The 21922-nt window shown below is 47.2% G+C and overlaps 2 protein-coding genes across 5 annotated transcripts in view; one reads left to right on the forward strand and one right to left on the reverse strand.

Moving 5' to 3' along the window:
• Positions 1 to 21922, reverse strand: part of NUDCD1 (NudC domain containing 1) — a 1249938-nt gene that overhangs the window by 1221382 nt on the left and 6634 nt on the right. For 2 of the 3 annotated variants that reach the window (XM_069621512.1, XM_069621510.1), the window contains exon 1: positions 15061 to 15256. The exons of the other annotated variant lie outside the window; for it this stretch is intronic. In XM_069621512.1, coding sequence (XP_069477613.1) covers positions 15061 to 15175 — 115 coding nt within the window. In that variant the 5' untranslated portion in view covers positions 15176 to 15256. Of the gene's footprint in view, positions 1 to 15060; positions 15257 to 21922 lie in introns of those variants that run through there. 3 annotated transcript variants of the gene reach the window in all.
• Positions 15791 to 21922, forward strand: part of ENY2 (ENY2 transcription and export complex 2 subunit) — an 86316-nt gene continuing 80184 nt past the window's right edge. The window contains exon 1 of one of the 2 annotated variants that reach the window (XM_069621513.1): positions 15791 to 15988. The gene's annotated coding sequence lies outside the window, so the exon portion shown is untranslated. The remainder of the gene's footprint in view (positions 15989 to 21922) is intronic. The other variant, XM_069621514.1, reaches the window with a different exon arrangement.

Raw genomic sequence — 21922 nt, forward strand, 5'->3', positions numbered from 1 at the left:
CAGGGAACCCCATGCATTTCCCAAAAGAGGACACCCGTGGGAATCCACCCCCACCCCAAATGGAGGGGCGGCCCATCTCATGTAGCCCTCCCCAGGGGCAGATAAGGGGGGGCGGCCCTGCACTCCTCCCTGGGCTCAGGCGTCCGTTCCTAGGAGCAGATATCTGGTCCCAGGGAGGGCTGCATGACATGGCACCCACTCCATTGCGGATGGGGGGGGGGGGGGGGGGAGGAAGGGGGTCGACGTCCCATCCCATTAGAAAATTCTCCGACCCTTTGGGGTGCCCCACCGCCCCCCCTAAAAAGTGTTCCACCATTTTCACTTTTTTCCTTTGGTAACACAACTCCCCTTGGTGCAGAGAGGCACATTGATGTGCCAATCTGGCCTCGGGGTGCCCAAACCTTACTGCCCCAACCACTGGGGGGTTTGTCCCACCATTTTTGGGGGCCCTCTCCCCCTCACCCCAAATGGGTGGCGGGGGCACTTCATGCATGCCTCCCTGGGCCTCCTACAAACAGCTGCGTGAGGTAGAACCCCCTCCATTTGGGGGGGGGCAACCCATAAATGGTGGGACAGGCCCCCCAGTGGGTGGGGCAGTAAGGTTTAGGCACCCCCACACCAGATTGGCACACCAATGTGACCCTCTGTGCCAAGACAAGTTTCGTAAACAAAGAAATAAAATGGAAAATGGTACACTACACTTTAGGGCGGGCTGAGGGGCACCCTAAACCGCCAGGTAATTTTCTAATATAATGGGGGGGGTGACCCTCTACCCCCCATACCAAATGCAGGGGGGGGCATCTAATTCAGCCCTCCCTGGGTGCAGATGCCCCTTCCTAGGAGCAAATATCTTCCCCCAGGGAGGGTTGCATGAGGTGGGGCCCTCCATTTGGGGTGGGGGGGCTGAGTACCACCCCCCGTTGCAGTACAACATTCGCTGCCAATTTAGGGTGCCCCTCAGCCCCCCCTAAAAATGCAGCCTACGATTTTGGATTTTTTTTTGTTTACCCAAATTCGCTTGGCGCAGATGGCCACATTAGTGTGCCAATCTGGCCCCAGGGTGCCCAAACCCTACTGCCCCATCTATTGGGGGTCCTGCCCCACCTTTTGTGGTGCCCCCCACCACCCCAAATGGCTGGGGGGGGAGGGAGGGATACCTCATGCAGCCCTCCCTGAGCCTCCTAGGAAGGACTGCATGATGTGCCCCCCCCCTCCGTTCGGTGTGGGTGAGGTGGGGCAAGTTGGGTAAACAAACAAAAAAAAAAAAGAATACAAAAATCGTAGGCTGCTTTTTAGGGGGGGCTGAGGGGCACCCTAAATTGGCAGCAAATGTTGTACTGCAACGGGGGTGGCACTCCCCCCCCACCCCAAATGGACATCCCCACCTCATGCATCCCTCCCTGGCGTCAGATAGGGGAGGCCCCACCTCATGCATCCCTCCCTGGAGTCAGATGCCCCTTCCTAGGAGCAGTTATCTGCCGCCAGGGAGGGTTACAAGGGGTACCCCCTTTCTACTTCGGTTGGGGGGGCACCCCCCCTTTCAATCAGTAAAAGATCCATGTTGGCTAGTGGCCCCCCCCACCCCCTCCCCACCCCCACCCGCTTTTCCCATCATTTTTATTTTTTACATTCCCTGGGGGCAGATGGTCAGCCATCTACCCCCAGGGTTCATGTGCATGTGCCCCATGTGCTTTGGGGGCCGGGGGGGGGTAGAGGGCTGCTTACTTGAAGCAGCCCCCCCACCCCCTCCAACTCACAAACAAATCAATGGTGGTCCAGTGGGTTGCTGGTCACGGATTAGCGCTCTGCGCTGATCCGTGACCAGCAATGCATCATATCAGTGGTGTCCTTGGAAAGGGGAGAACCTCCCCTTTCCAGGGACACCACTTTTTGTCATATCCCTGGTGGTCTAGTGGGCCCCAGGGCCCCAAACCCCCTCCCCACTCCCACCTCCCCCATCCCTCGATTTTTATTTTTTTTTTCACCCCTGGGGGCAGTCATCATCTGCCCCCAGGGGTCTCTGGTGCTGTGGCCCCATGCTTTGGGGCCACGGGGGGGAAGGGAGCCGCTTACCTAGTAAGCAGCCCCCCTCCCCCACGTCACAAACGGATCTGTACTGATCCGGTGGCATTGCTGCCCACGGATCGCCCACCCTGCGCCCGATCCGCAGGCAGCAATGTCACACAATGGGCATCGTTGGATAGGGGAGGATCAACGATACCCGCCTTGATCTCCGGCTTGAAATACAGCCGGAGATCGAGGCGGAACAAGGTGGTCTCTAACCTTCTCTTTTCCCCGCAGCAGCCAAAAATGGCTGCAGCGGGGAATTTACTTTCCGTTTCACGCAGACGTGCGTTACGCACGCCAACGTGAAACTGAAGGTAATCCAGCCCCCTGGCAGTGAGGGGGGACCTCTCCCTCACATAGCCCGGGGGATGGATTACAGTTTTGCTCGATCCCTGCGTTGCAGGGATCGAGCAAAACATAGTACCTAAACCGACGAGCCAGCTCGTCGGTGGCAACCTGGAGCGCCTGCCACCGACGAGCCGGCTCGTCGGTGGCACTTAAAGGGTTAATATCTGTTTGTATAGATCCATATTGTCAAATTACTGTGAATGCAAGCAGACGTCTAAGGCCAAATGATAATGTTATTGTATAGCACTTACGCTTAAGCTCTTTTTTACAGAACAAATATGCATACAATATCACCCAGCCTGTGTTGGTACTCATTTATTGACCTAAGAAGGATGAAAGGCTGAGATAGCCTTGCTGGGATTCGAACCTGCAGATCACACACACATAGCAGCAGCGAGCGCTCAACCCACTGAGCTATCATATCGGCTATAGTAAAATGAGCAATTATTCTGTAGTGGATACCATTAAACTGGTAACTGATATTTAAGAGCAGACCAGTTAATCTGCAGGTCTGGTGCAAAGGTGGCCGCATGTCAAGCCTGCATACATCTACTTTAAGGCTTCAGAGGTTGGCAAAATAGGGAAATCGGCACACTCACAGGACATCCCATACTCTGAGCACTTGTTACCTCATACATGCAAACAAACATCCTGAACAGCATGCCAGTGAGATGGGAAAGATAGACATATTACAATAAAGCATTCATTGTGGCACATTGAAGTCAATGGCCACTTGATGTGCTATGGTCAAATATTTGTACACTGTACAGAAGCTTTTAGGCACAAAGAATGTGTCAAGTTCTCCTTCTGTGGCTAAATTCCCTTACCTATAGAGTGCCCCAGCAGTTTTGCAGGATTTAAAGGGTTTGTTTCTTTTTTCCTGCTAAGAGTGAGACTCTTTTTCCCACTCTTAGGCATTTTTGCTATGTGTGTTCTAGGCTATTTTTGTGTTTAATGCCTATGGGATCTTTCTCAACCCCATAGGAAGCATCTTTATTCACATGTGTTACACAGCACCCTCAGTGCAGTGACACAGGCGTGTCGTAGCGACCCCCAAACATAGACTCCATACCCTGGGACTGACTACCGTCTCCCAGGGCATGTAAAGTCCCCACTGACTTTACTAGTCGAATCCTATTAACTAAACCAGTACAACCCATCTTACTATGGAGGTACTGGAAGGGGTTAATAGTTTTCCCCTATGTTCATTTTCGAGAGGGTACCGTACAATCCCTCCCTCAAAAGTTTCTGGCTGGTGGCAGTGGTTACTACCGTAAATATTCGACCGCAAATATTTCCCCTAGGGGATTTTCCCATTGTTCGAGGCTACCACTTTTTCTGACAGCCTCTAACATACCGCCGGTGTATTTTAATATTAACTTTACTCCAGTAGGTTTTTATTGCCAGAACTTTAATATAACTTCTTTCTCGTGTCTTCCTCTAAACTCCCAACCCAGGTCGGGGATCCTTTGTTCGTCCTTTTGGCGGGCTTCTACCGAGAAGCCCTCCTTTCGGCGCCACTGAGTCTGGGGTGGGTCCATTGTGTTGGAGAGGGAGTAGGACCCCTGGACAGGGTTGCCTCAGCAACCCATGTCGCACTCTATCCTAATAGGCTGGAGGGTCTCCCGCCAAGATGACCACTCCACTGAGTTAGGACAGCTAGGCTGTATGAATGGGGATCTTTTTGCATAAAAGCAGGGTCCTGAGGACTGGAAAGCAAGACGTTGCCACTGGAACTAAGAAGCAGAAGAGGAGAGAAGCCAAAGACATCTGCAACGATTGAACCACCGGTGAAGCCCTGCTGCAGCGCCCACTTTTCTCCACACGATGAGAGAAGATCTTCACCTGCAAGAGCCTTCTTCCCTTGAACTGGTGGGGCCAACCAGTTTGCCAATCACCTTCCAGGACCTGCCTTAGTCGAATCTCCCGTACCCTGTATTCGGAGGCCATATAGCCAGGCACCAGTCCACCCGGACCGCGATTTAAAGGAGCGTACCTTTTATTTGTCGGGCAGCACCGCAGCTGGTTTCATCCCTGGTTAATGCAGTAACTCGAACCTTCCTCCACGACGAGAGCCGCTTTTTCTCTGCTGGATCACCCGAACTGCAAGAACTACCAGGAACAACCGCCACCGCAGGAGCCACTTCTCCATTTTAAGGTACATTGTTCCGCCAGGCCGCCCTTTCTTCGCGGTAGCACTAAAGGTGTTTTAAATCCTTTACCTACCTGTTGGGTTGGCCGCCCCTCTCGCTTAACATTGTCTTTTCAATGTCTGCAACAACCTTTTCCACTTCGTTAACCAAAGAGTAGACTGCAGCTACAAGAACATTTTGCTCCTGGGCCCTTGCCCTGTACCAACTGACTTTGGCACAGGCCTACTGACTCTGGTCACATTTGTTAGATCTGCCTTCTTTAGATTGATTCTCAGCTAGAACCGTGTGGTACACCTATTTTCTTTTAACTACCCTTTCCTTCCCATTTTTTAACCTTGTGAAATGCCATTTTGCTCAGTTTTCATTTAAGTATTGCTTATACTGATACACTGCCTTGCTTAAACTGGTTCACAAACTGATGGGAAGTGTTGCTAGGGTGTGTAAGAACCTATGTCTATATAACTTGTGCTTTCCCTCCTTTGTGAGGAATTGTTAGAGGATCCGTTGTGTGTAGTTGTCACTGCCGTTTTGCCCAGTTTTCACTCTGGTTCACTTGGTCTACAATTTACCTTGGGAGTGTGTATATTTTTCCTTTGACTTAATTTAACTTGCTTGATGACTGTGATACGTGTGTTTCATTAGAAGTGTATAAAATAAATATATATATACTTATTAAATACAAAGCTTTGGTCAGCGTTTCCTTGTTCCATAGTCTAGTGGGCCTATTGTGTAAACCCTGAATACTGCTCATCTCCCTCTTGAGATAAGTCCGACTGCTCAGCCACAGCTACCAACTAAATCTTTGTGGTACGGACTGATACCAAAGGGGATTTATTACTCTCACCTGTAGTCCTAATCTTGTGTAGTGCTCCCTAAGGGAACTGCACAGGATTCTGCCTAACATTCACTGAGATGGAATGTATTGTGATGATCGTAACAGAGACAACGGCAGAAAAAAACATGCTATTACTGGAACTTGCGAAAGGCAAAATACATAGTCCGAAATGGATGCTTATTCTACTCTAAAATTGGTTATCACTAATACATATTTATCACTAATACAACAGCACAGCAACTTGTGGCGGCACAGTGACGGCTGCCGGCCCGGCGGCAGCCCCGACCCCTCAACTTTGCATGCTGCAGCAGCATGTGAATGATGCATGCATCATTATTTATGATGCACACATCATGCGTGCAAATAAATCATCAAAGCAAGTTAACATGTGTTACCTTGCTTTGATGAATTATGCCGTTGCAGGTATTTTTTTTCTCCAAAAATATACATTTATTTTTCAAACTTTTTTTTTTTCAAAATATTTTTCTTTGTGTTCAAACCGGCGCAGGCATGGCCAGAAACAGGCCCCCACTCCCCAGGGATGATTTTGGCCCGTCCACAGGCCGAAAGGCAGAGGTGCCAATCCAACCCTGGGCAGAGTACTTACCTCTGGCGGGGAGCTTGAAACTTTCCCAACTCACAGGCCTAATCAGCTTGTGACCCAACATATGATTCTTCTTGCTAAGAACTTTTGCAGAGACTTTTCCGTTTATCTACCTGAACTGCTTTAGCCCATTGACTTTGGCCTAGCCTATTGTATTGAATTGACTCTCCTGGTGAACTCAAAATATCTGCACTGCCTAAGAAATAACTGTATTCTTTCTATGTTCTGATAACCTATGCCTTTTTGCTCCTCCGCGCCTCCTTCAAAGTATTCTGAATGCCTCAGAAACTTAAAGTGTACAGTACTAAAGTATATTTGTGTGGGATTATATTGCCTCCTTCTTATGAATGTTTTATAACTGACAGTTAAATAAATTAATAAGTATTTAACAAAGAAAGCTTGAGTCTAAGAGTTTATTTGAACACCTGTGATTGTAGACCTCTTTGTAACATCATTAAAGCTCACATTCCCTCTTGAGATAAGCCTGGCTGCTCAGCTCCGCTACCAAAAACGGTGTAGTACAGACTTATACCAAAGGTTGGTTTTGCTTACACCTGTAGTGCTCCCAAAGGATACTGCATACAAACTTTGCCTAACAGCCGCTCAGGAGATGTGGTCGCTATTGGAATGATTAATGGCCTTAAACTGCAGGGTATATTTTTAAAAATATTGTATTGGATATTTGTAGGGCGTCTATACAACAAATGGTGTTTCAAGGCGCCACAGGACCAAAAAAAGGGAGGGGGAACAAGGGAGAAAAATACAATAATGGTCCTAATAGGCCTTGTGACATTTGTATCGTGCAAGTCCAGAACCAGAAGTGCGAGACAGAAGAGGGATCTGGGGAAGTGACGGTCTGCCCAATAAGCGAAGTCCAAGGGTGCGAAGGGAAGGCAGGTTAAAGAGGAGCCGGAGCAAGTGCTCAGGGGAGGCCAGGAAGGCAAGTGCCAGGGTATTCTATATTGCAGGTCCACATGCTAAGTGCGAGTCAGGTGGTGTAGTGACCGGGGGTGGAGGGCCTGGAGCCCTGTAGAACTCAGAGGAAACCAGGCAGCCAGTGTCACTGCAGGAGAGGGAGGGGTGAGCAGGGGAGGGGGAGAAGAGGAGAAAAGGACAGTCTTGAGGAGCTTCCGGAACTTAAGTAGATCCAGCTCAAGCCCGAGAGGGGCAGGGAGACCGTTCTAGAGGGAGGATCCTGTGGAGGAGAGAGATCTGGCCCTTACTCTCTGCTTAGAGAAGCGCCTGATCTGCAGAGAAGGCAGAATGAAGGATCTAGCAGGGAGGTATTTAGGGAGAGCAAGTTGGATGTAGTGGGGTCCCAGGCCCCAGAAAGCCTTGCCGATGAAGCACAGGGTCTTGAATTTGACTGTAGCAGCAACCAGGAGCCAGTGGAAAGACATTAGGGCTGGAGAGATGTGGTCCCTAGACTTACAGCCAATGATGAGTCTCGCAGTCCCATTCTGGATTAGTTGAAGGGGGCGAAGGGAGGATAAAGGAAGAGGCTGTTGCAGTAGTTAAGCCTAGAGAGGACCAGAGCTCGAAATACATGGAGTTTCTGGGGGAAGGTGAGGAAAGGGAGAATGCATCTGAAGAAGTGCCATTGGTAGTGGGCTGTCTTTGTAAGGTCTGTGATGTGTGGAGAGAAGGCGAGAGGCGTCAAAGATGACACCAAGGTTTTTTGCCTCACAGGTGGGTGAGGGGAGGGGACTCAAAGAGGACGGCCAGAGGATGAGAGGTAAGGTGGGAGCTAGGGTCCCGGTGGGAAGGATCTCAGTCTTACTGGCATTAAGGCAGAGATCATTAGAAGTACACCAAGACTGAATATGAGTCAGACAGTCAGGGATAAGAGAGAAGAGGGAAGTTTTAAAAGGAGAGCTGCGTGTCATCTGCATAACACTGGAAGTGGGGAGAGAAGGAGGAGATCATGTGGGCCAAAAGGGCAAGGTAGATGTTGAAAAGTCACGGCGCAGGGATAGAGCCCAGAGGGACACTGCATGTGGAGAGAGTGATAGGGGAAAGAAAAGGGCCCAGTTGAACCTGGGAAGGACAGTCAGAGAGGAAGGCGGTCCGCCAGTCCAGTGGAAGGCCCTTGATGCCAAGGGTGTTGCAGAGCCGATTAGTCAGGGTGGCATGATTAACTGTGTCAAAGGCAGAGGAAAGATCTAGAAGGATAAGAACAGAAGGAGAATTGGAATCAAGATTTCAGAGCGAGTCATCACGGGTGTTCAGTAGAGCAGTTTCCGTGCCTCTGGCTGTTGTGAAGCCAGACTGGTGGTCATGGATACAACAAACAGATTCAGTGTGTTAGATGAGTTGAGAGATTGCCAGCTTCTCCAGGAGTTTGCCTAGTGAGGGATAATGGAGATAGGGCAGTAGTTAGCAGGACAATAGGGGTCTGAGGAGAGCTTTTTGAGGGAAGGATGCACAAGGGCGTGCTTAAGGGGTAGCAGGAAGGCACCAGTGGCAAAGAAGTGACTACAGAAAGCAGCCAGGGATGGCGCAAGGCAGGCAATGTTGTCCTTGATAGTTGTGGAGGAGCAGGGAAGCACTCTGAGACTTTCCTAGAGAACTTATCTGGTGCATTAGGCAAGAAAGAGGAGCATAGAAGGGACGGGCAGCAGGAGCTAAGGAAGGCCTAAGGGATGGGGTATGTGGGGTGTATTGACCCACTCCGCAATGCAGCATCACCCTTCTAGTTATAGTGAAAGAAACTGCAACAATGGCAGCAAAACCCTTGTGTGTGCCAAAAACCTACAAAAACTGTGTGCTCCAGCACACAGAAAAAGGGATGCACAACCTGCCACCCATGGTGCTTGTGCGGTGGAATAGACCACACCCTGCAGAAATGTGCCAGTGGGCTCCATGACCAGCAATCAGAGTGCAGAGAGAGAAGCAGCACTTTGGCAGTGAAACCCCAAAATGTGCCTACAAATGACATTTGCTTTGTTGCTAAAAACCCCAAAATGCCTATAACACAACACTCCTAAACATTCACAATCTTGCCTGGTGCTAAAATTCATGTTTCTAATGAAGTATTGTGAACATACAAAGTCCTAATGTGAAGAGCAAAACATTCTTCAGACAAACTGGATTTTCTGAAAACTGACAGCCCACGCCAAATTCTGGGTGCAGTAGCCTGGGCTACCTAAATGACAGCTGTCAGATGAGTTACTGATGACACTTTAAAGTGAGCTAAAACAAAAAGTCTGCTGGATTAGCAGACATAAAAAGGATTGTTGCCAAAAAGGAATACAGATTTTAGTTGTGTTTTTGATCCCACAGATTTTAAGGCTGGAACTGGAAAACTGGAAGAAATGGAAAAGCAGGTTTCTCCCAGAAGGAGGGCCTTCCTCTCAGCAGAAACTCACTGGGAGGTTCTAATTGCGGGTTAGAACAGACTCGTCTACAGAAAGAGAAGGAACAATGACAAGCCTTTCAACCCAGGAAGCGGAGGTGTGAAGGCAGTCGTAAATTGCCCTGGAAGGAACTTCCCCCAAGGAGGGGCATGCACTGGACTTCCAGGAGAGACAAAAGGGGTGGAGCCAAGCGACCATCTGCTGTTAAGAATGAACAATGAACCATTTTTAAAAGACTCATAACTTGTTATTCAAAGTGGGGAAAACTATAAAAATGACAGTCGTTAATCTAAATTTTGGCTGCCCGTGTGAAGAGGCGGTAGAACTGTGTGACATGTAGGGGTGTCACGGTATTAGTTTTATGACGGTACGATAACCTTCTTGCCAAATGACGGTATATCATGGTTATCGCGGTATAGCAGGTGGAGTTAACTAATCTTAACAAATATTTTCTAAAAGGTCATAAATTGACAGATTTATCATCACAAACAAAACCAGGCACCCAGGGCCAGAATTGGGCTTTTCAACATACTTTCCACTGAAATGCCTTGCTTCCACCGAACACAAACACATGTGTGGAGAGGAGGGGGGGGGCTGCTGCAACTGGCAAAGCAAACTGAATAGCTTTTCTTAAGTGGTCATTTAGACATTATGCTCCCCCACTGGCTACTGGTGAAGATGAACATGTTGCCATCTTGATAACCTGCATGCCACTGATCAAGGGAGGCTGATGGTAGTATGCGCATATGCGCATATGCACACACACACACACTTTACGTTACAGCCTTTAGTTTACTTGCGGGCCAAAAGGTGTTCAGTACTCACGGACATGTTATCCTTTGGTATGGCAGCAGGGAATACCCACAGAGATGAGTGAATTTCGCAGTGTGACTTATTATATGTAAATTCAATGATAGAACCAGGGAAATCCCCCATTGCCATATGTTTAGAGAACATTATCCATTATAAATATATAAACCCTTAAGCCGCCAACCCAAAGTAAACCCTTTTCCTTCTTGGCACTGTATCTATTCTCCCTATTGCTAACATATTGATTTTGTGTCAGACACGGTTGGTTTATGGAATGGCATTAAAAACTGCTCCAACTGAAACTACTTGGCAGACGGCACATCCAACAGTGCAAGACCAAGACTGCGCAGCACTTGCTTACTGCAGCCTTTCCAAATCAGATTGAAAAGCACACTTTACGGTATGAACGGTATAACGGTATAAACAATGTGACTGTTATTATTGTTCAATTAAGTGGTTCACGGTATCTTTAACGGTATACCGTTATACCGTTACATCCCTAGTGACATGTTCTGGACAGGAATGGCAATATATGTCGTTTTATGGGAAATGTATGAATGTTAGAATTGTGAAAGGTTGCACACACATTCTTATGTTAAACACACATATTTGTGGAAATTTGCATAAAATGTGGAAATTGTGTTCATAGCAAAAAGGACCAAATTCTGTAGAAAGTTGAGACAAGATCCCACCACCCCGGGGTTTTGAGGAATAGCTGCTACATAAAATATGGCATCTTTGTGTGTGATTTGTATAAAAGGTGACCAATGTAGAAATGTACATTTAGTATCAAATCCGATTTTTAGACCAGTGGCTAAAGGGAGGTCTCTGAGGACTGTAAAGCAAACCATAAAATGTGACATCCGGCCTTGATCCAATCACTCAAATTGCAAGGCGGATTTGAAGTTTTAATCCTATCCCAGCCCACAGGGGCAAGTTTGGCTAAGCCGGCCCATACACCAACTTTGTGATGTTGTTTTAAAGCATAAATAGAGACAGCTGGAACTCACAGATCCAGTCACTTTCCTGATTCCGGCGAAGCACTCTGATCCAGCATTCTACATCCAGCTTTAAGATTCTTCCAGAGGCCAAGACTCTTGCCAGCAATAGAGAACTATTGATTTCCAGCAAGGCCCAAATCCTCAAATGTATTCTCTCCACCCAGTGAAGCGCTGCGTGGTGCGAGAAAGCCTTTTGAACCAGTATCCTGAAATTCTCTGGCTTGCCACCACTAGGCTTGCCTGAGGAACTCACTATCCAGTGGATTCAAATACCCACAGACTAGGAGGGCAGATCCTGTGCAAACCCGGCGACCAGCCTAGCTGATCCAGTACCATGCCTGATGTGCTGTCTTTCCTAGACCAGACCCAATCCAATGACCAGAGCTGACCGTCGCATTTAAAAACGTATCCTGTGAGTATTAAAAGGAAGAACTGTGGCCCATAGTATATTTGCATTGTCTCATCCCTATCTCAAACCCATCCTATATTTCATTCAGAACCAGTATTGTTAGAACTATCTTTGCGCTGACTCTTTTCTCATCTAAAGAAGTCGAGTTTCCTCAGCAGGCGGGTTACACTGATCACGTGACTGTAAGATCCCTCTGTGGTATTCGCTTTTTCATAGTCATCCTCTAGTGTAAGCCAACCCATTTTTCATTTTCAAAAGTGCATTTCTGTTTTCCATTCTCGCTACCATCTCGCAAAAACGACTCTTACTACAACCCCTATAACTCCCTCAGTTTTTGTGATAGACACGAAATTTCAACTGCTACTTGTACTTAACATCCATAGCTATCCATAGAACCCAAAACAGTGCGAATCTCCCTTGATCGCGAAATATCGCGCAAGGAAAAGTTTGCAGTGAATTATAATTCCAAAAGGTTTTTACACATGTGAAATAGCTTTAATTTGTTTCCGACTTGGACTATACAATTGCAATTTTTTTCTGACTAAATCATTGCTTGTGTGCAACTGTTCAAAGCGGCTCCCATAAGAATTTATAAAAATGTAAGTATTTTTGACCACATTTGGTGTTTTTGCCCAGTCAATTCTAAAGACAATTGTAAAAGCCATGCTGACAACTGAAAAATCAATTCCGTTTTTCTCTTGTGTTTTCCCTTCTGTTTTATGGGGGGATGGTGGGAGTGATATTCTGTTTGATTTGTGCTATTCCTGAATACCTGCTCTCCTCCCAACTCTTTACATTGCCTATTGGGGGGTTGAGGGGTGTTGCAGGGGGAACCTCTAACCCTAGTGCTATCTGATCTGAACCAACACAAAAGAATTATTTTCTGTGCTCCATTTGTTTTGCTCATTACTTATTCCTAGTGTGTTAAAGATATTATTCAGTGTTCTGTCAACCCATTGGTGATTTTTGTTTACCTATTAAAATATATTGTGATTAAATTTGAAATACATTCTAAATACATAAATACATATTTACCATTGCAAACTAGCCCGATTCCTGGTTCAGTGTGACTGGGAGGGTTCCAGGAGAAGGATGTGATATGAGTGGTATATCGTTCAGAATATTGAACTTATAGACAAACAAATAAGGGTTTCAGTTGTGCACTACATTCTAGGCTTTGACTTAGGTGTGTGCTGGATTAAAATCACTTACAGGCAGAAGGGGAGTAGAGGAGAGTGAGGACAGAATTTCCTGAGTTTTGGTTAAGAAGTGGGAGGCTAGTGAAGTACAGAGGGTTAGGGATGGCAGGGGAGAATTGGAGACTGCAGTAGGATTGGCGAGTTCCTTGCAGATTTTAAACGGTTTGCCAGTGTTGTTAGTGGCCCCAGAGATGCAGGCTTGGATATGAACCCTCTTCTTCAATCGTTGGAGAGTCTGTACTGCTTTTGAAGCCGGCGGCAGGCCAGTCTGTCGGAGGATGTGCCTGAAGCCTGCCACTTCCGCTCAGCCACTCTGCACTTGTGTTTCAGGGAGGCAAAGTCAGAGTCATACCAGGTGTTGCGCTTGGAGACAGGCTTCAATCATATCCTCATGACAGGTGCAAGAATGTCCAGGGTGTTGGTGATAGACAGGTGAAGGTTAGCAAGGGCAGAGTCAGTGTGGGAGTCAATGGAAGGAGTGGGAGGGTGGAATGAAGCTGGCAGCAAAGGCAGCAACTGAGTTGAGGGCTATCCAGGCACTGCTGGTTTGCTCCTCTCATTCAGGGATCCCCGGTCCCCATTAGGACAGACAACACTTTGGCCCTAGCCTATGTCAATTATCGGGGGGGTGGGGGAGGCGGGAGCAGGACAAGGCCCCTGGAGGGAATCTGCCAGGAGAGAGGGTGAAAGACAATGTCCTGAACTTCAGGGTGAGACACATTTAAGTTACAGAGAACATGCATGAATGCGAATTGGATAAGCAGAGCATTCCCTCCTTTGGTGGAATGTCTGTCTAAAGCAGCATTCGGGAGAATCAGTCTGCGGTCTCCTGAGATAGACATATTGGTCTCTCCCATGAACACTCTTTTTCCCCCAATTTCTGCACACAGTTTTAGTATCGGTGGCTCTGGAGAGTGGGGGTAAATGCCCTGATGAATCCAGGGCCTAAGACTTTAGCTTATGCCTGTAACCTGGTCCAAAGTAATTTGCAAAATCCAGCCAGAGAAGGCTTGAATGATTTTAGTGGCAACATTCTGGCCCAACCTTGCCTGGTTCCCCGAATTGAGAAAACTGGCAGCGATTCCTCCATTAGGGTTCCTGCAATTCCTTCCTACAGTTCAGGGTGCGGAGGTTTTGTCTGCTGAGGTACAGCTGGGACTAGGGCTACAGCTGGGACTAGGAGGCCTGGCTCTTCTTCAATTCAAATGGTTCCCGCGGCCTGCAGTGCCTTCTGTGAATGACAATGCAGAATAGTTTGTTTTTTTAAAAGTGGTAATTTAGAGTTTCACCTCCCCTGTTGGCTCTTTCTTTAGCTTCCTGCAAAAGAGGATAGTAAACAATCCCAGGATAATCACACATAGGTTTGTACCCTGCTTTGAGACGTCTGGTATGGTGCAGTGAATATGCTTGGAGATTAATGAAGTTCAAGCAGTGGTTCAAATTATGAAAACTTAAACCAGGGCAATCAACCATTGCAAAAATCTAAAAAACATATGTTCTCCGCTAGAATGTATGCACCACACAGCTTCGACATCTGCAAAGTCTGTTAACTAAGAATGTGTCACTGGATTCAATGCACGCAAAAACAAGCAGAAATCCCAAGCAGCCTCTTAATCAGTTACCTCCTCCATCAATGTTTTCTTTGAATTTTGTATAGTCAGACAAACTACAAATAATTTAAAAAGAAACAGAGTCAGACTGCAAAGAAATACAGCAGTGGACGTGGATTGATCTAATCTCTGCACGCAGAAGCTCGAGCAGCTTCACATATTTTCAAGAAAAATAACTGTTTAGCTTTAAGGACGAAAGGCAAAATGCTCAGGATGACTGACCTCATCTAGAGCCAGTGACAATAATAAAACATACCCACACAAAACAATCTGAAAAAGTAACACAAAACAGATACATTTCCAAGAATCCTTCAAAGTGCTCAGAATATATTAGTTGTGTGATCACATATGCAAATAGGCATACACAACTGCAACAGCTGAAATTGTTAAGGTGGCCAAAAAAATACACATTTACTGTTTTTTTCCACTGGCCTTTTTCATGTGAAATTCTTAAAGTGCACCATGCCACTGCATGTTTGTTGTTACATATGCAGTAGGGGTTTCACAGCAGTAGCCATACCCCTACGCACACTGTCCCACGACCCTCATTTTGAAACGCGCCTACACGCTGGAGCTGTGGCTGAAGAGGAAGTGCGGTGGTGACAGATGTGAAAGTATATGTTGCTGGTATACGAAATGTCAGAGCATGCTTTGCTGTCACCACCAACCTGAGTCAAGCTGCAAGGTATAGCAAGGCAGGGGATCCAACGACAACTTGTAACTTTCAAACTTGGGGTCGAGCAATTGCCGGTTCACTTGCAGGGAGCAATTGGCCGCTTCCATTGCCTGCTCTTTCTCGTAACTTGCTGCTCCAACAAACTGCCGCCTGAACTTTTGTGCAGCACTAGGAACTAATCATACTCTAGTTCTAGAATCCGGGGGACGCTTTTCTGAACGCACATAGACAGCGAGTAGTCTTTTCTTATATTATGTCTTAGAACAATGTATACATTGACAGTGCAAGTCTCCCTTGGTAAACAATCGCACTAAATCAATTTGGTTGCTACATTTCTTTTAATCAATGAAACCCAGCGAAGCATCTATGTGCTATAATTAAACAGTGCCCCATTAAATTTGGATATCCGTATGCACTGCATCACATAATAACAAATAAACAACTAAAATATAATGTCATGTTGCGGTTCCGTTTTATTCGAATACGTTCAGGTTGTATGTGCGGCGGTTTCCGAACACGACAGTGCAGTGGCCATTGGATGCGACTAGACATACATCAAAGAAATTGCGTGAATAAAATACCCCCGCATGCTACTTTAGTCATTGATGTGGAGATAAACTCCGGTAGACTTCCGCCACGACTTGTGCTTGTTTCGGGTTTCTTTTCAGAGGGCATTGTGCACGCTTTGAACTTCTGATTTTGCAACCTAGATTGTGTTCCGACTCTAAATGGTAAAGATACCAATTCAAGATGGCAGCCAAGTGACAGCCCCTTGCTTTGGTAACTAGAGGACTCAATAGAGAGGCTCATTCCAAGAGAAAGAAACAGCGGTTTGCACGGGGGAAACGTGGCGGCGGGTGAACGAGAAGCGGGTGTGACAGTTTCGTTCTGTTTGTGTCGCTTCGCTTTCCTCTGCCGTGGTAAGATTGTGAGAGCGTGGAACGGCGAATTGGTTTTTTCATCTCATTTTGTAGGACCGTCGATCCTGTGTGTATGTATGTGCTACGCCTCTTAAACCTTTACTATTCAAATGGAAAGGCAGTGACGGTATCGGGAAAGGGTAACATTGCTGGCACTCCCTAGCACTGTGCCCATTGTGGTCGTCCTAGATTCTGGAATCCCTTGCCATGTCTACAGTGGGCGGTATGGATTGCTGTATCAGCTGAGGGGATCAGTGTTTGTGTTGGTTAGTAAGCTTGTGGCGCAATGTTAAATTGCTGGCGTTGGTGCTGAAAACACGGGCGCAGAATTCGGTTTTCACGTTACATTGAAAATGTGCTCGACCCGTCTTCTAGTTGTATACTGTGTATACATGTTATTTTACCGCGCCCACATGGCAACTATTAATGTGCGAGAAGGACTAGAGGGCACAGCAAATTGTTCGTGACTTTGTAGTGAAGCCTTATGTTAGACATTCAGTGTGCACTACTGAATCACAGACCAGCTGCTGAGTCTAAGTTAGTTCCAGGCAAGGCTTTATTCACATATGTACAAATCTGTACATTACTCCAGTTACTCTTATTATAGTTACAGCACGCATAGACATTGACAGGGACATGGGAAGGTATAAACATCACTAACAAAGGAGCTGACCCACCGGCCATCCATTCAACCCAGCTCAGGCCCCCAACTGACACTCACAGAACATTCACACACAGATCCACCCAACATTCTCCTGAGCTGCATTCATGCACCAACGTTCTACAGCAAGCATCCAGGCCAGTGGCAATACAAGACTACAGTACAACATCTCCCTTTCATACCAGACTCACCACACACAACATGTCCCTTCCATAACAGACTCACCACAGACTCACCACAACATCTCCCCATCACCAAAACCATCTAACCAAACAAACACCTTCCATTCGGACCTGCCACATCCAAACACAGAGCCTGCCACACTCTGGCACCAACCATACACAGCCAAGGGAACCAATCGTACATTCAGGTGAGGAAAAACAGGGGGGGATCACGCATTTGCCCCACCACGGACCCGGTGTCACCACAAACATGACACCCTGGGGAAACATGGTCCAAGTCCAACCAACTAACACACAACAAGAGGTGTTGCCATGACAGGTCAACAATTGCAGAGGGCTACTTAGATCACTCCTCTTCCTCTTAACACCATCACATCACATCCGAATACAAATCGCTCCCACTTATCTCCCTAATACATCCCACAGAATCACCAACACGCAGAAAAGCAACTACCACCTAAACCAACAAACAACTACAACCATTCAAGGAGAACATCCGTACATATCACATATCACCAATATCATTCAAACCAGAAACTACCAGACCCATGCCAAGACACCGAAAAACAAATGAAATGCTCCTGGTAGCATTAACTTTTTGTTTAACATTGCTCTAATAATTAAAACTATAACAACTTAAAATAAATGTGGGTACCCTACCAACCTATACATTGTTTATTTTCCTTAGTGCACTGTATATACATTTCAAATTCACATTAAGCGTAAATTTTAAGGCCTTTCTTCTTTTACTCAATATTCTTAGCTCAAAACACTACACTTTAAAAGAATTTGCATAGCCTTTATAGACTTCAAACCTCCTGTAACTTTTACTCATAAGTGCGCATCTAAAAAACATTTCCTCACCATCCATACTTTTATGGATGTCCTCATAGACTTTGCATTTTAAATTTTGCATAAACTTCACCTTTTGATATAAGTGCGCAATTATTGAAAAATTTCCGCACCATCCAACCAACAAAAAAAAACTTGGAGGATGTCCCCAACAACATGACCTCAACCACACCTGCAAAACCAAGCGGTGTGGCCTACAGAAAATTAAAAATGTTCCTTTTAATGTGACTTTACCTTCCTGTAACAACAGGACCTCAACCACACCTGCAAACCAAGCGGTGTGGCCTAGAGAAAATTAAAATGTTCCTCTTAATGTGTCATGCAATAAAACATATGAATTCGACTTTTCCTTCCTTTGCTTATTTTTCCAATATTCACCAATATAAAATTCTTGGGCCACAACACCAAACGACATTCCACAGGACAACGGCCCATACATAGCTTAGGATGTCACCATAATTACTAGTATCACCATACTTCAAAAATTGTAATTAGTTTCACAATACTTCAAAAATTGAAATTTGATCCTTAGATCAATTCCCCAGCATTGTTGAATCAACATTAAAAACATTTAACAAAAAATGATTCACAGTCCCACGATCATACTGTAAGAAAATGATTTCCACTGATAAAATATTAGAAGTCACTGTTCAATTGTTGAAGCTAAACAAAACATGCTGCATTATATATTCCAGCATTATATAATCCAATCTCATATGCAGCTTCACCTGAAATCATTTCCATATACCCTGTAAATAAATAATGTTATTGTAAAGACTGGTAGGGGGGTCTGTACTTCCGCTCTCTATATGGTAGAGGGGAGGCACAGAGGACCCCAGCCAAGATTCTCTAATATGGTAACGATGGACGAGCAATCAAGGCTTAGCTTCTCAGGAGGTGATGCAGGCTGGTTCTTAAGTACAGTGTATCCCCAAGCCCCCACAAAGGAATGTCCACACACTGTATTACTGAAAACACAGTCTTTATATAATTAATATTCAAGGGTTATGTACACTTATCACAATAACGCCCTTTGTGCCCAGGAAAATCAGCAATGGTAAATATCTACAATTCTAAAGTGGTACCACTAATATTAGACCTCTTTAAAGTGCATTCACAATACTGTTAAAATGGCACACAGATCAATAAGAAGGAAACCAGCAATAGAGAGAGGAGAGATAACAGAGGGTTGAAACAATAGGCAGAATACTGGCCCCTACCACTGGACACAGTTCTGTGTGGAGATCCCCCCACCTGGGCAACCTGTAAAATAAAGAGATATAACACCAGCCCAGTCCATATATTGTTCAATAGTCTATTTCTCTCCTATAATGTTTTTACCCCCCCAATGTACCTGGTGGAGTCGAGTTCTTCGAAGAGGCGTCGACAGATCCTTCTTGAATGACCCCCTTTAAAGCAGGAGTCACGGATCGTCGAGAGGCGTCGAGAAGCGTCGAGGAACTCGGGGTTCGGTGTCGGGGAATCGACGGCCCTTCTTGAATGCCTTCCCTTTCAAGCGGGAGACACGGGGCGTCGAACGTCCGACAACAAACAAGGTAGAACGGCGTCGATGAGGCGGCAGGCTTCGATCCGAGCGGTGCTCGTCGGCGTCGAGATGTCGGCGTCCTGCGAGGAAGAGGCGTGCGGGGCACCTCGGCGACACTAGTTCTGGACCGCAAAGATTGTGGGTGACGGTGGCCCAGCAAGGGCGTCGAGTCGCTCGAGTCTTTGGGGTCGTGAGGTGGCGGGAAACCCACCGGCGGATTCTCCTCGGCGCGTTGGTCGTCCTCGACTTTCTCCGGCGGGACAAAGCGGCCGACGATGCGGACGAGGGAGTCCTTCAAGGCAAATGTTCTTAGGCAAGGAGCGGACGGCTCCGGTCGTCGGCGGCACGGCATCAAGTGGTTCCCACGGCGGGGCAACACAACTTCGACGGGCCTCCAGCGGTTACACAGACCTGCGAACCCTGGTCGACGGCAATGGACTTCGACAGCGTCGATGTCCGGGTGCTTCACTTCGATCTCCTCGGCGGTCCCGTCTCGGGTCGGCAGCCTTTCGAGGGTCTGACTTCCAGGGCGCTTCGGCGAAGATTCAGCGGTGCTCGATGGTCCCTCGGAGCACGGGAAGAGGGCGCCTAGCCAGGTCCTCTCTCGGGTCAGTCCTCGACGATTTCGACAACCTTCAGTTCCGTCGAAGCAAATGCCACAGCAAGTCTTCTTCTTCCAGCTGGACGTCGAGGATCAGCAAATCCAGTTACTCTTGAGTGGAGACTCAGCTTCTGAATGCTTCTGAACAATTTCCAGTGGTGAGAGGTCCCCAGATATACTATCCTGTCTCTCATCCACACTGCTGGCACACACACAGCAGCCAATCACACAGAAGGGCATTCATGCAGTCAGTCAGCCAATCAGGCACACAGTGCATTCAGGCCACACTCCTCCCTTTCAGACACTCACAACAAGGAATGTGGATTGGGACAAGTACCCAGCCATTCAACACTACACACTGCATTCAGGCCAGTTTCGGGCAGGGCTGTCTCAGTCTTTGTCTCACATGCCAGAAACCAGACAACCACAACAAGAAGTGTATATTGGTCACACACTCCATTCACCCAGGTCCCACCCACAGGAGGTACCCACAACATACAGTCAAAGGGAAGGCTCCAGTCAGTCTAGCTGGGCCTTCACAACAACACCATATATGGAACTTCCACCCAACAGCCAGTCAGGGGGAAGGGACAGAGTCAGGGCTTCCCAGGACTTTGGGAAAAACAAGACAACAGGCCATAGAAAGCAAGAGGCCACAGGGGCCATCTTGTTTTCTATCAGGAATCAACTGATCCCAATGGCAGGGCCTGGGTATCCCAAAATGGAGGACGCCCAGAGCACCTGTCTAATTCAGCATGGAGCTGCCACCAGCCCATACCCTGCTCTGTGGGCCACCCACAGGTGCCAAAAAACATACACTAGGGGCACAGGGTTGTACCCCTACCCATGGGTGCCATAAGGGTATCCCATGGGTCTGTTCACCAAACCAAAAGAGAGAGCTGCACTGCCAGGAGTCCCAAATGGACTCCTGGGCAGAAAACATAACAGAACACACGATAAAAGGCAGAAAAGGACAAGGATTCAGAGGCCCTGTCCCTCTGATGCATTTCCAGCATCACAGTCGCCCCCCCCAGACTGAGGTGGAGGGTGTCTAATCTCCCACGGGATAGACACCCTCATCCAGACGGTCAACATACCTTCTGGAAAGGCCATCCGCATTATCGTGACTCTTCCCTGGTCTGTGCTCTATGGTGAAGTCTAGCCCTTGCAGGCTAATGGACCACCTGAGCAATTTCGGGTTCTCACCCTTCATCTGCATAAGCCACTTCAGGGGCTTATGATCTGTTTGGACCTTGAAGGTAGACCCCGTAAGGTAGGGCCTAAAACGCCTAAGGCTCCAAACTATGCTAAAACACTCCTTTTCAACAGTAGCCCACCTAAGTTCTCTACCCTTGAGTTGTCTACTGATGAATATGATAGGGTGTTCTCTCCCTTTGTCATCTAACTGGGACAAGACAGCTCCAATTCCGGTGTCGCAGGCATCCGTCTGGACGATAAAGGGTCGGCTGTAGTCAGGCGCACACAACACAGGTGCCCTACACAGACTTTCTTTCAAGCCATCAAAGGCCCTCTGACAGTCTTCAGTCCAATTAACCTTCCTAGGTTGTTTGGGCGAAGTTAGAGCTGTCAGGGGTGCAGCTATGGTTCCATAGTCTGCCATGAAATTGCGATAGTACCCAGTGAGGCCCAAAAAGGCTCTCACCTGGGTTTGAGTAGTGGGAGTCTCCCAGTTCTGTACGTCCTGTACTTTACTGGAGAGAGGTTGGATTTGACCCCCTCCTACCTCATGACCAAGATAGGTAACTTTCCCCTGAGCTATCTGGCACTTGGTGGCCTTGATAGTGAGGTTAGCCCTTTTCAAGGCCTGCAACACCCTATCCAGATGTGTCAAATGCTCTTCCCAGGTGGAACTGTAGACGGCAATGTCGTCTAAGTAAGCCACACAAAAGGCTTCCAGCCCACTGAGCGCATGGTTGACCAATCTCTGGAAGGTGGCAGGGGCATTCTTCAACCCAAAGGGCATGACCCTAAACTGGTAGAGTCCCTCAGGTGTTGAGAAGGCCGTCTTTTCCTTGGCATGGTCCGTCAGAGCTATTTGCCAATAGCCTGAGGTAAGGTCAAAGGTGCTCAC

The sequence above is a fragment of the Ambystoma mexicanum genome, chromosome 5q, assembly GCF_040938575.1.
Source record: "Ambystoma mexicanum isolate Mex_15411 chromosome 5q, UKY_AmexF1_1, whole genome shotgun sequence".
Lineage (NCBI taxonomy): Eukaryota > Metazoa > Chordata > Amphibia > Caudata > Ambystomatidae > Ambystoma > Ambystoma mexicanum.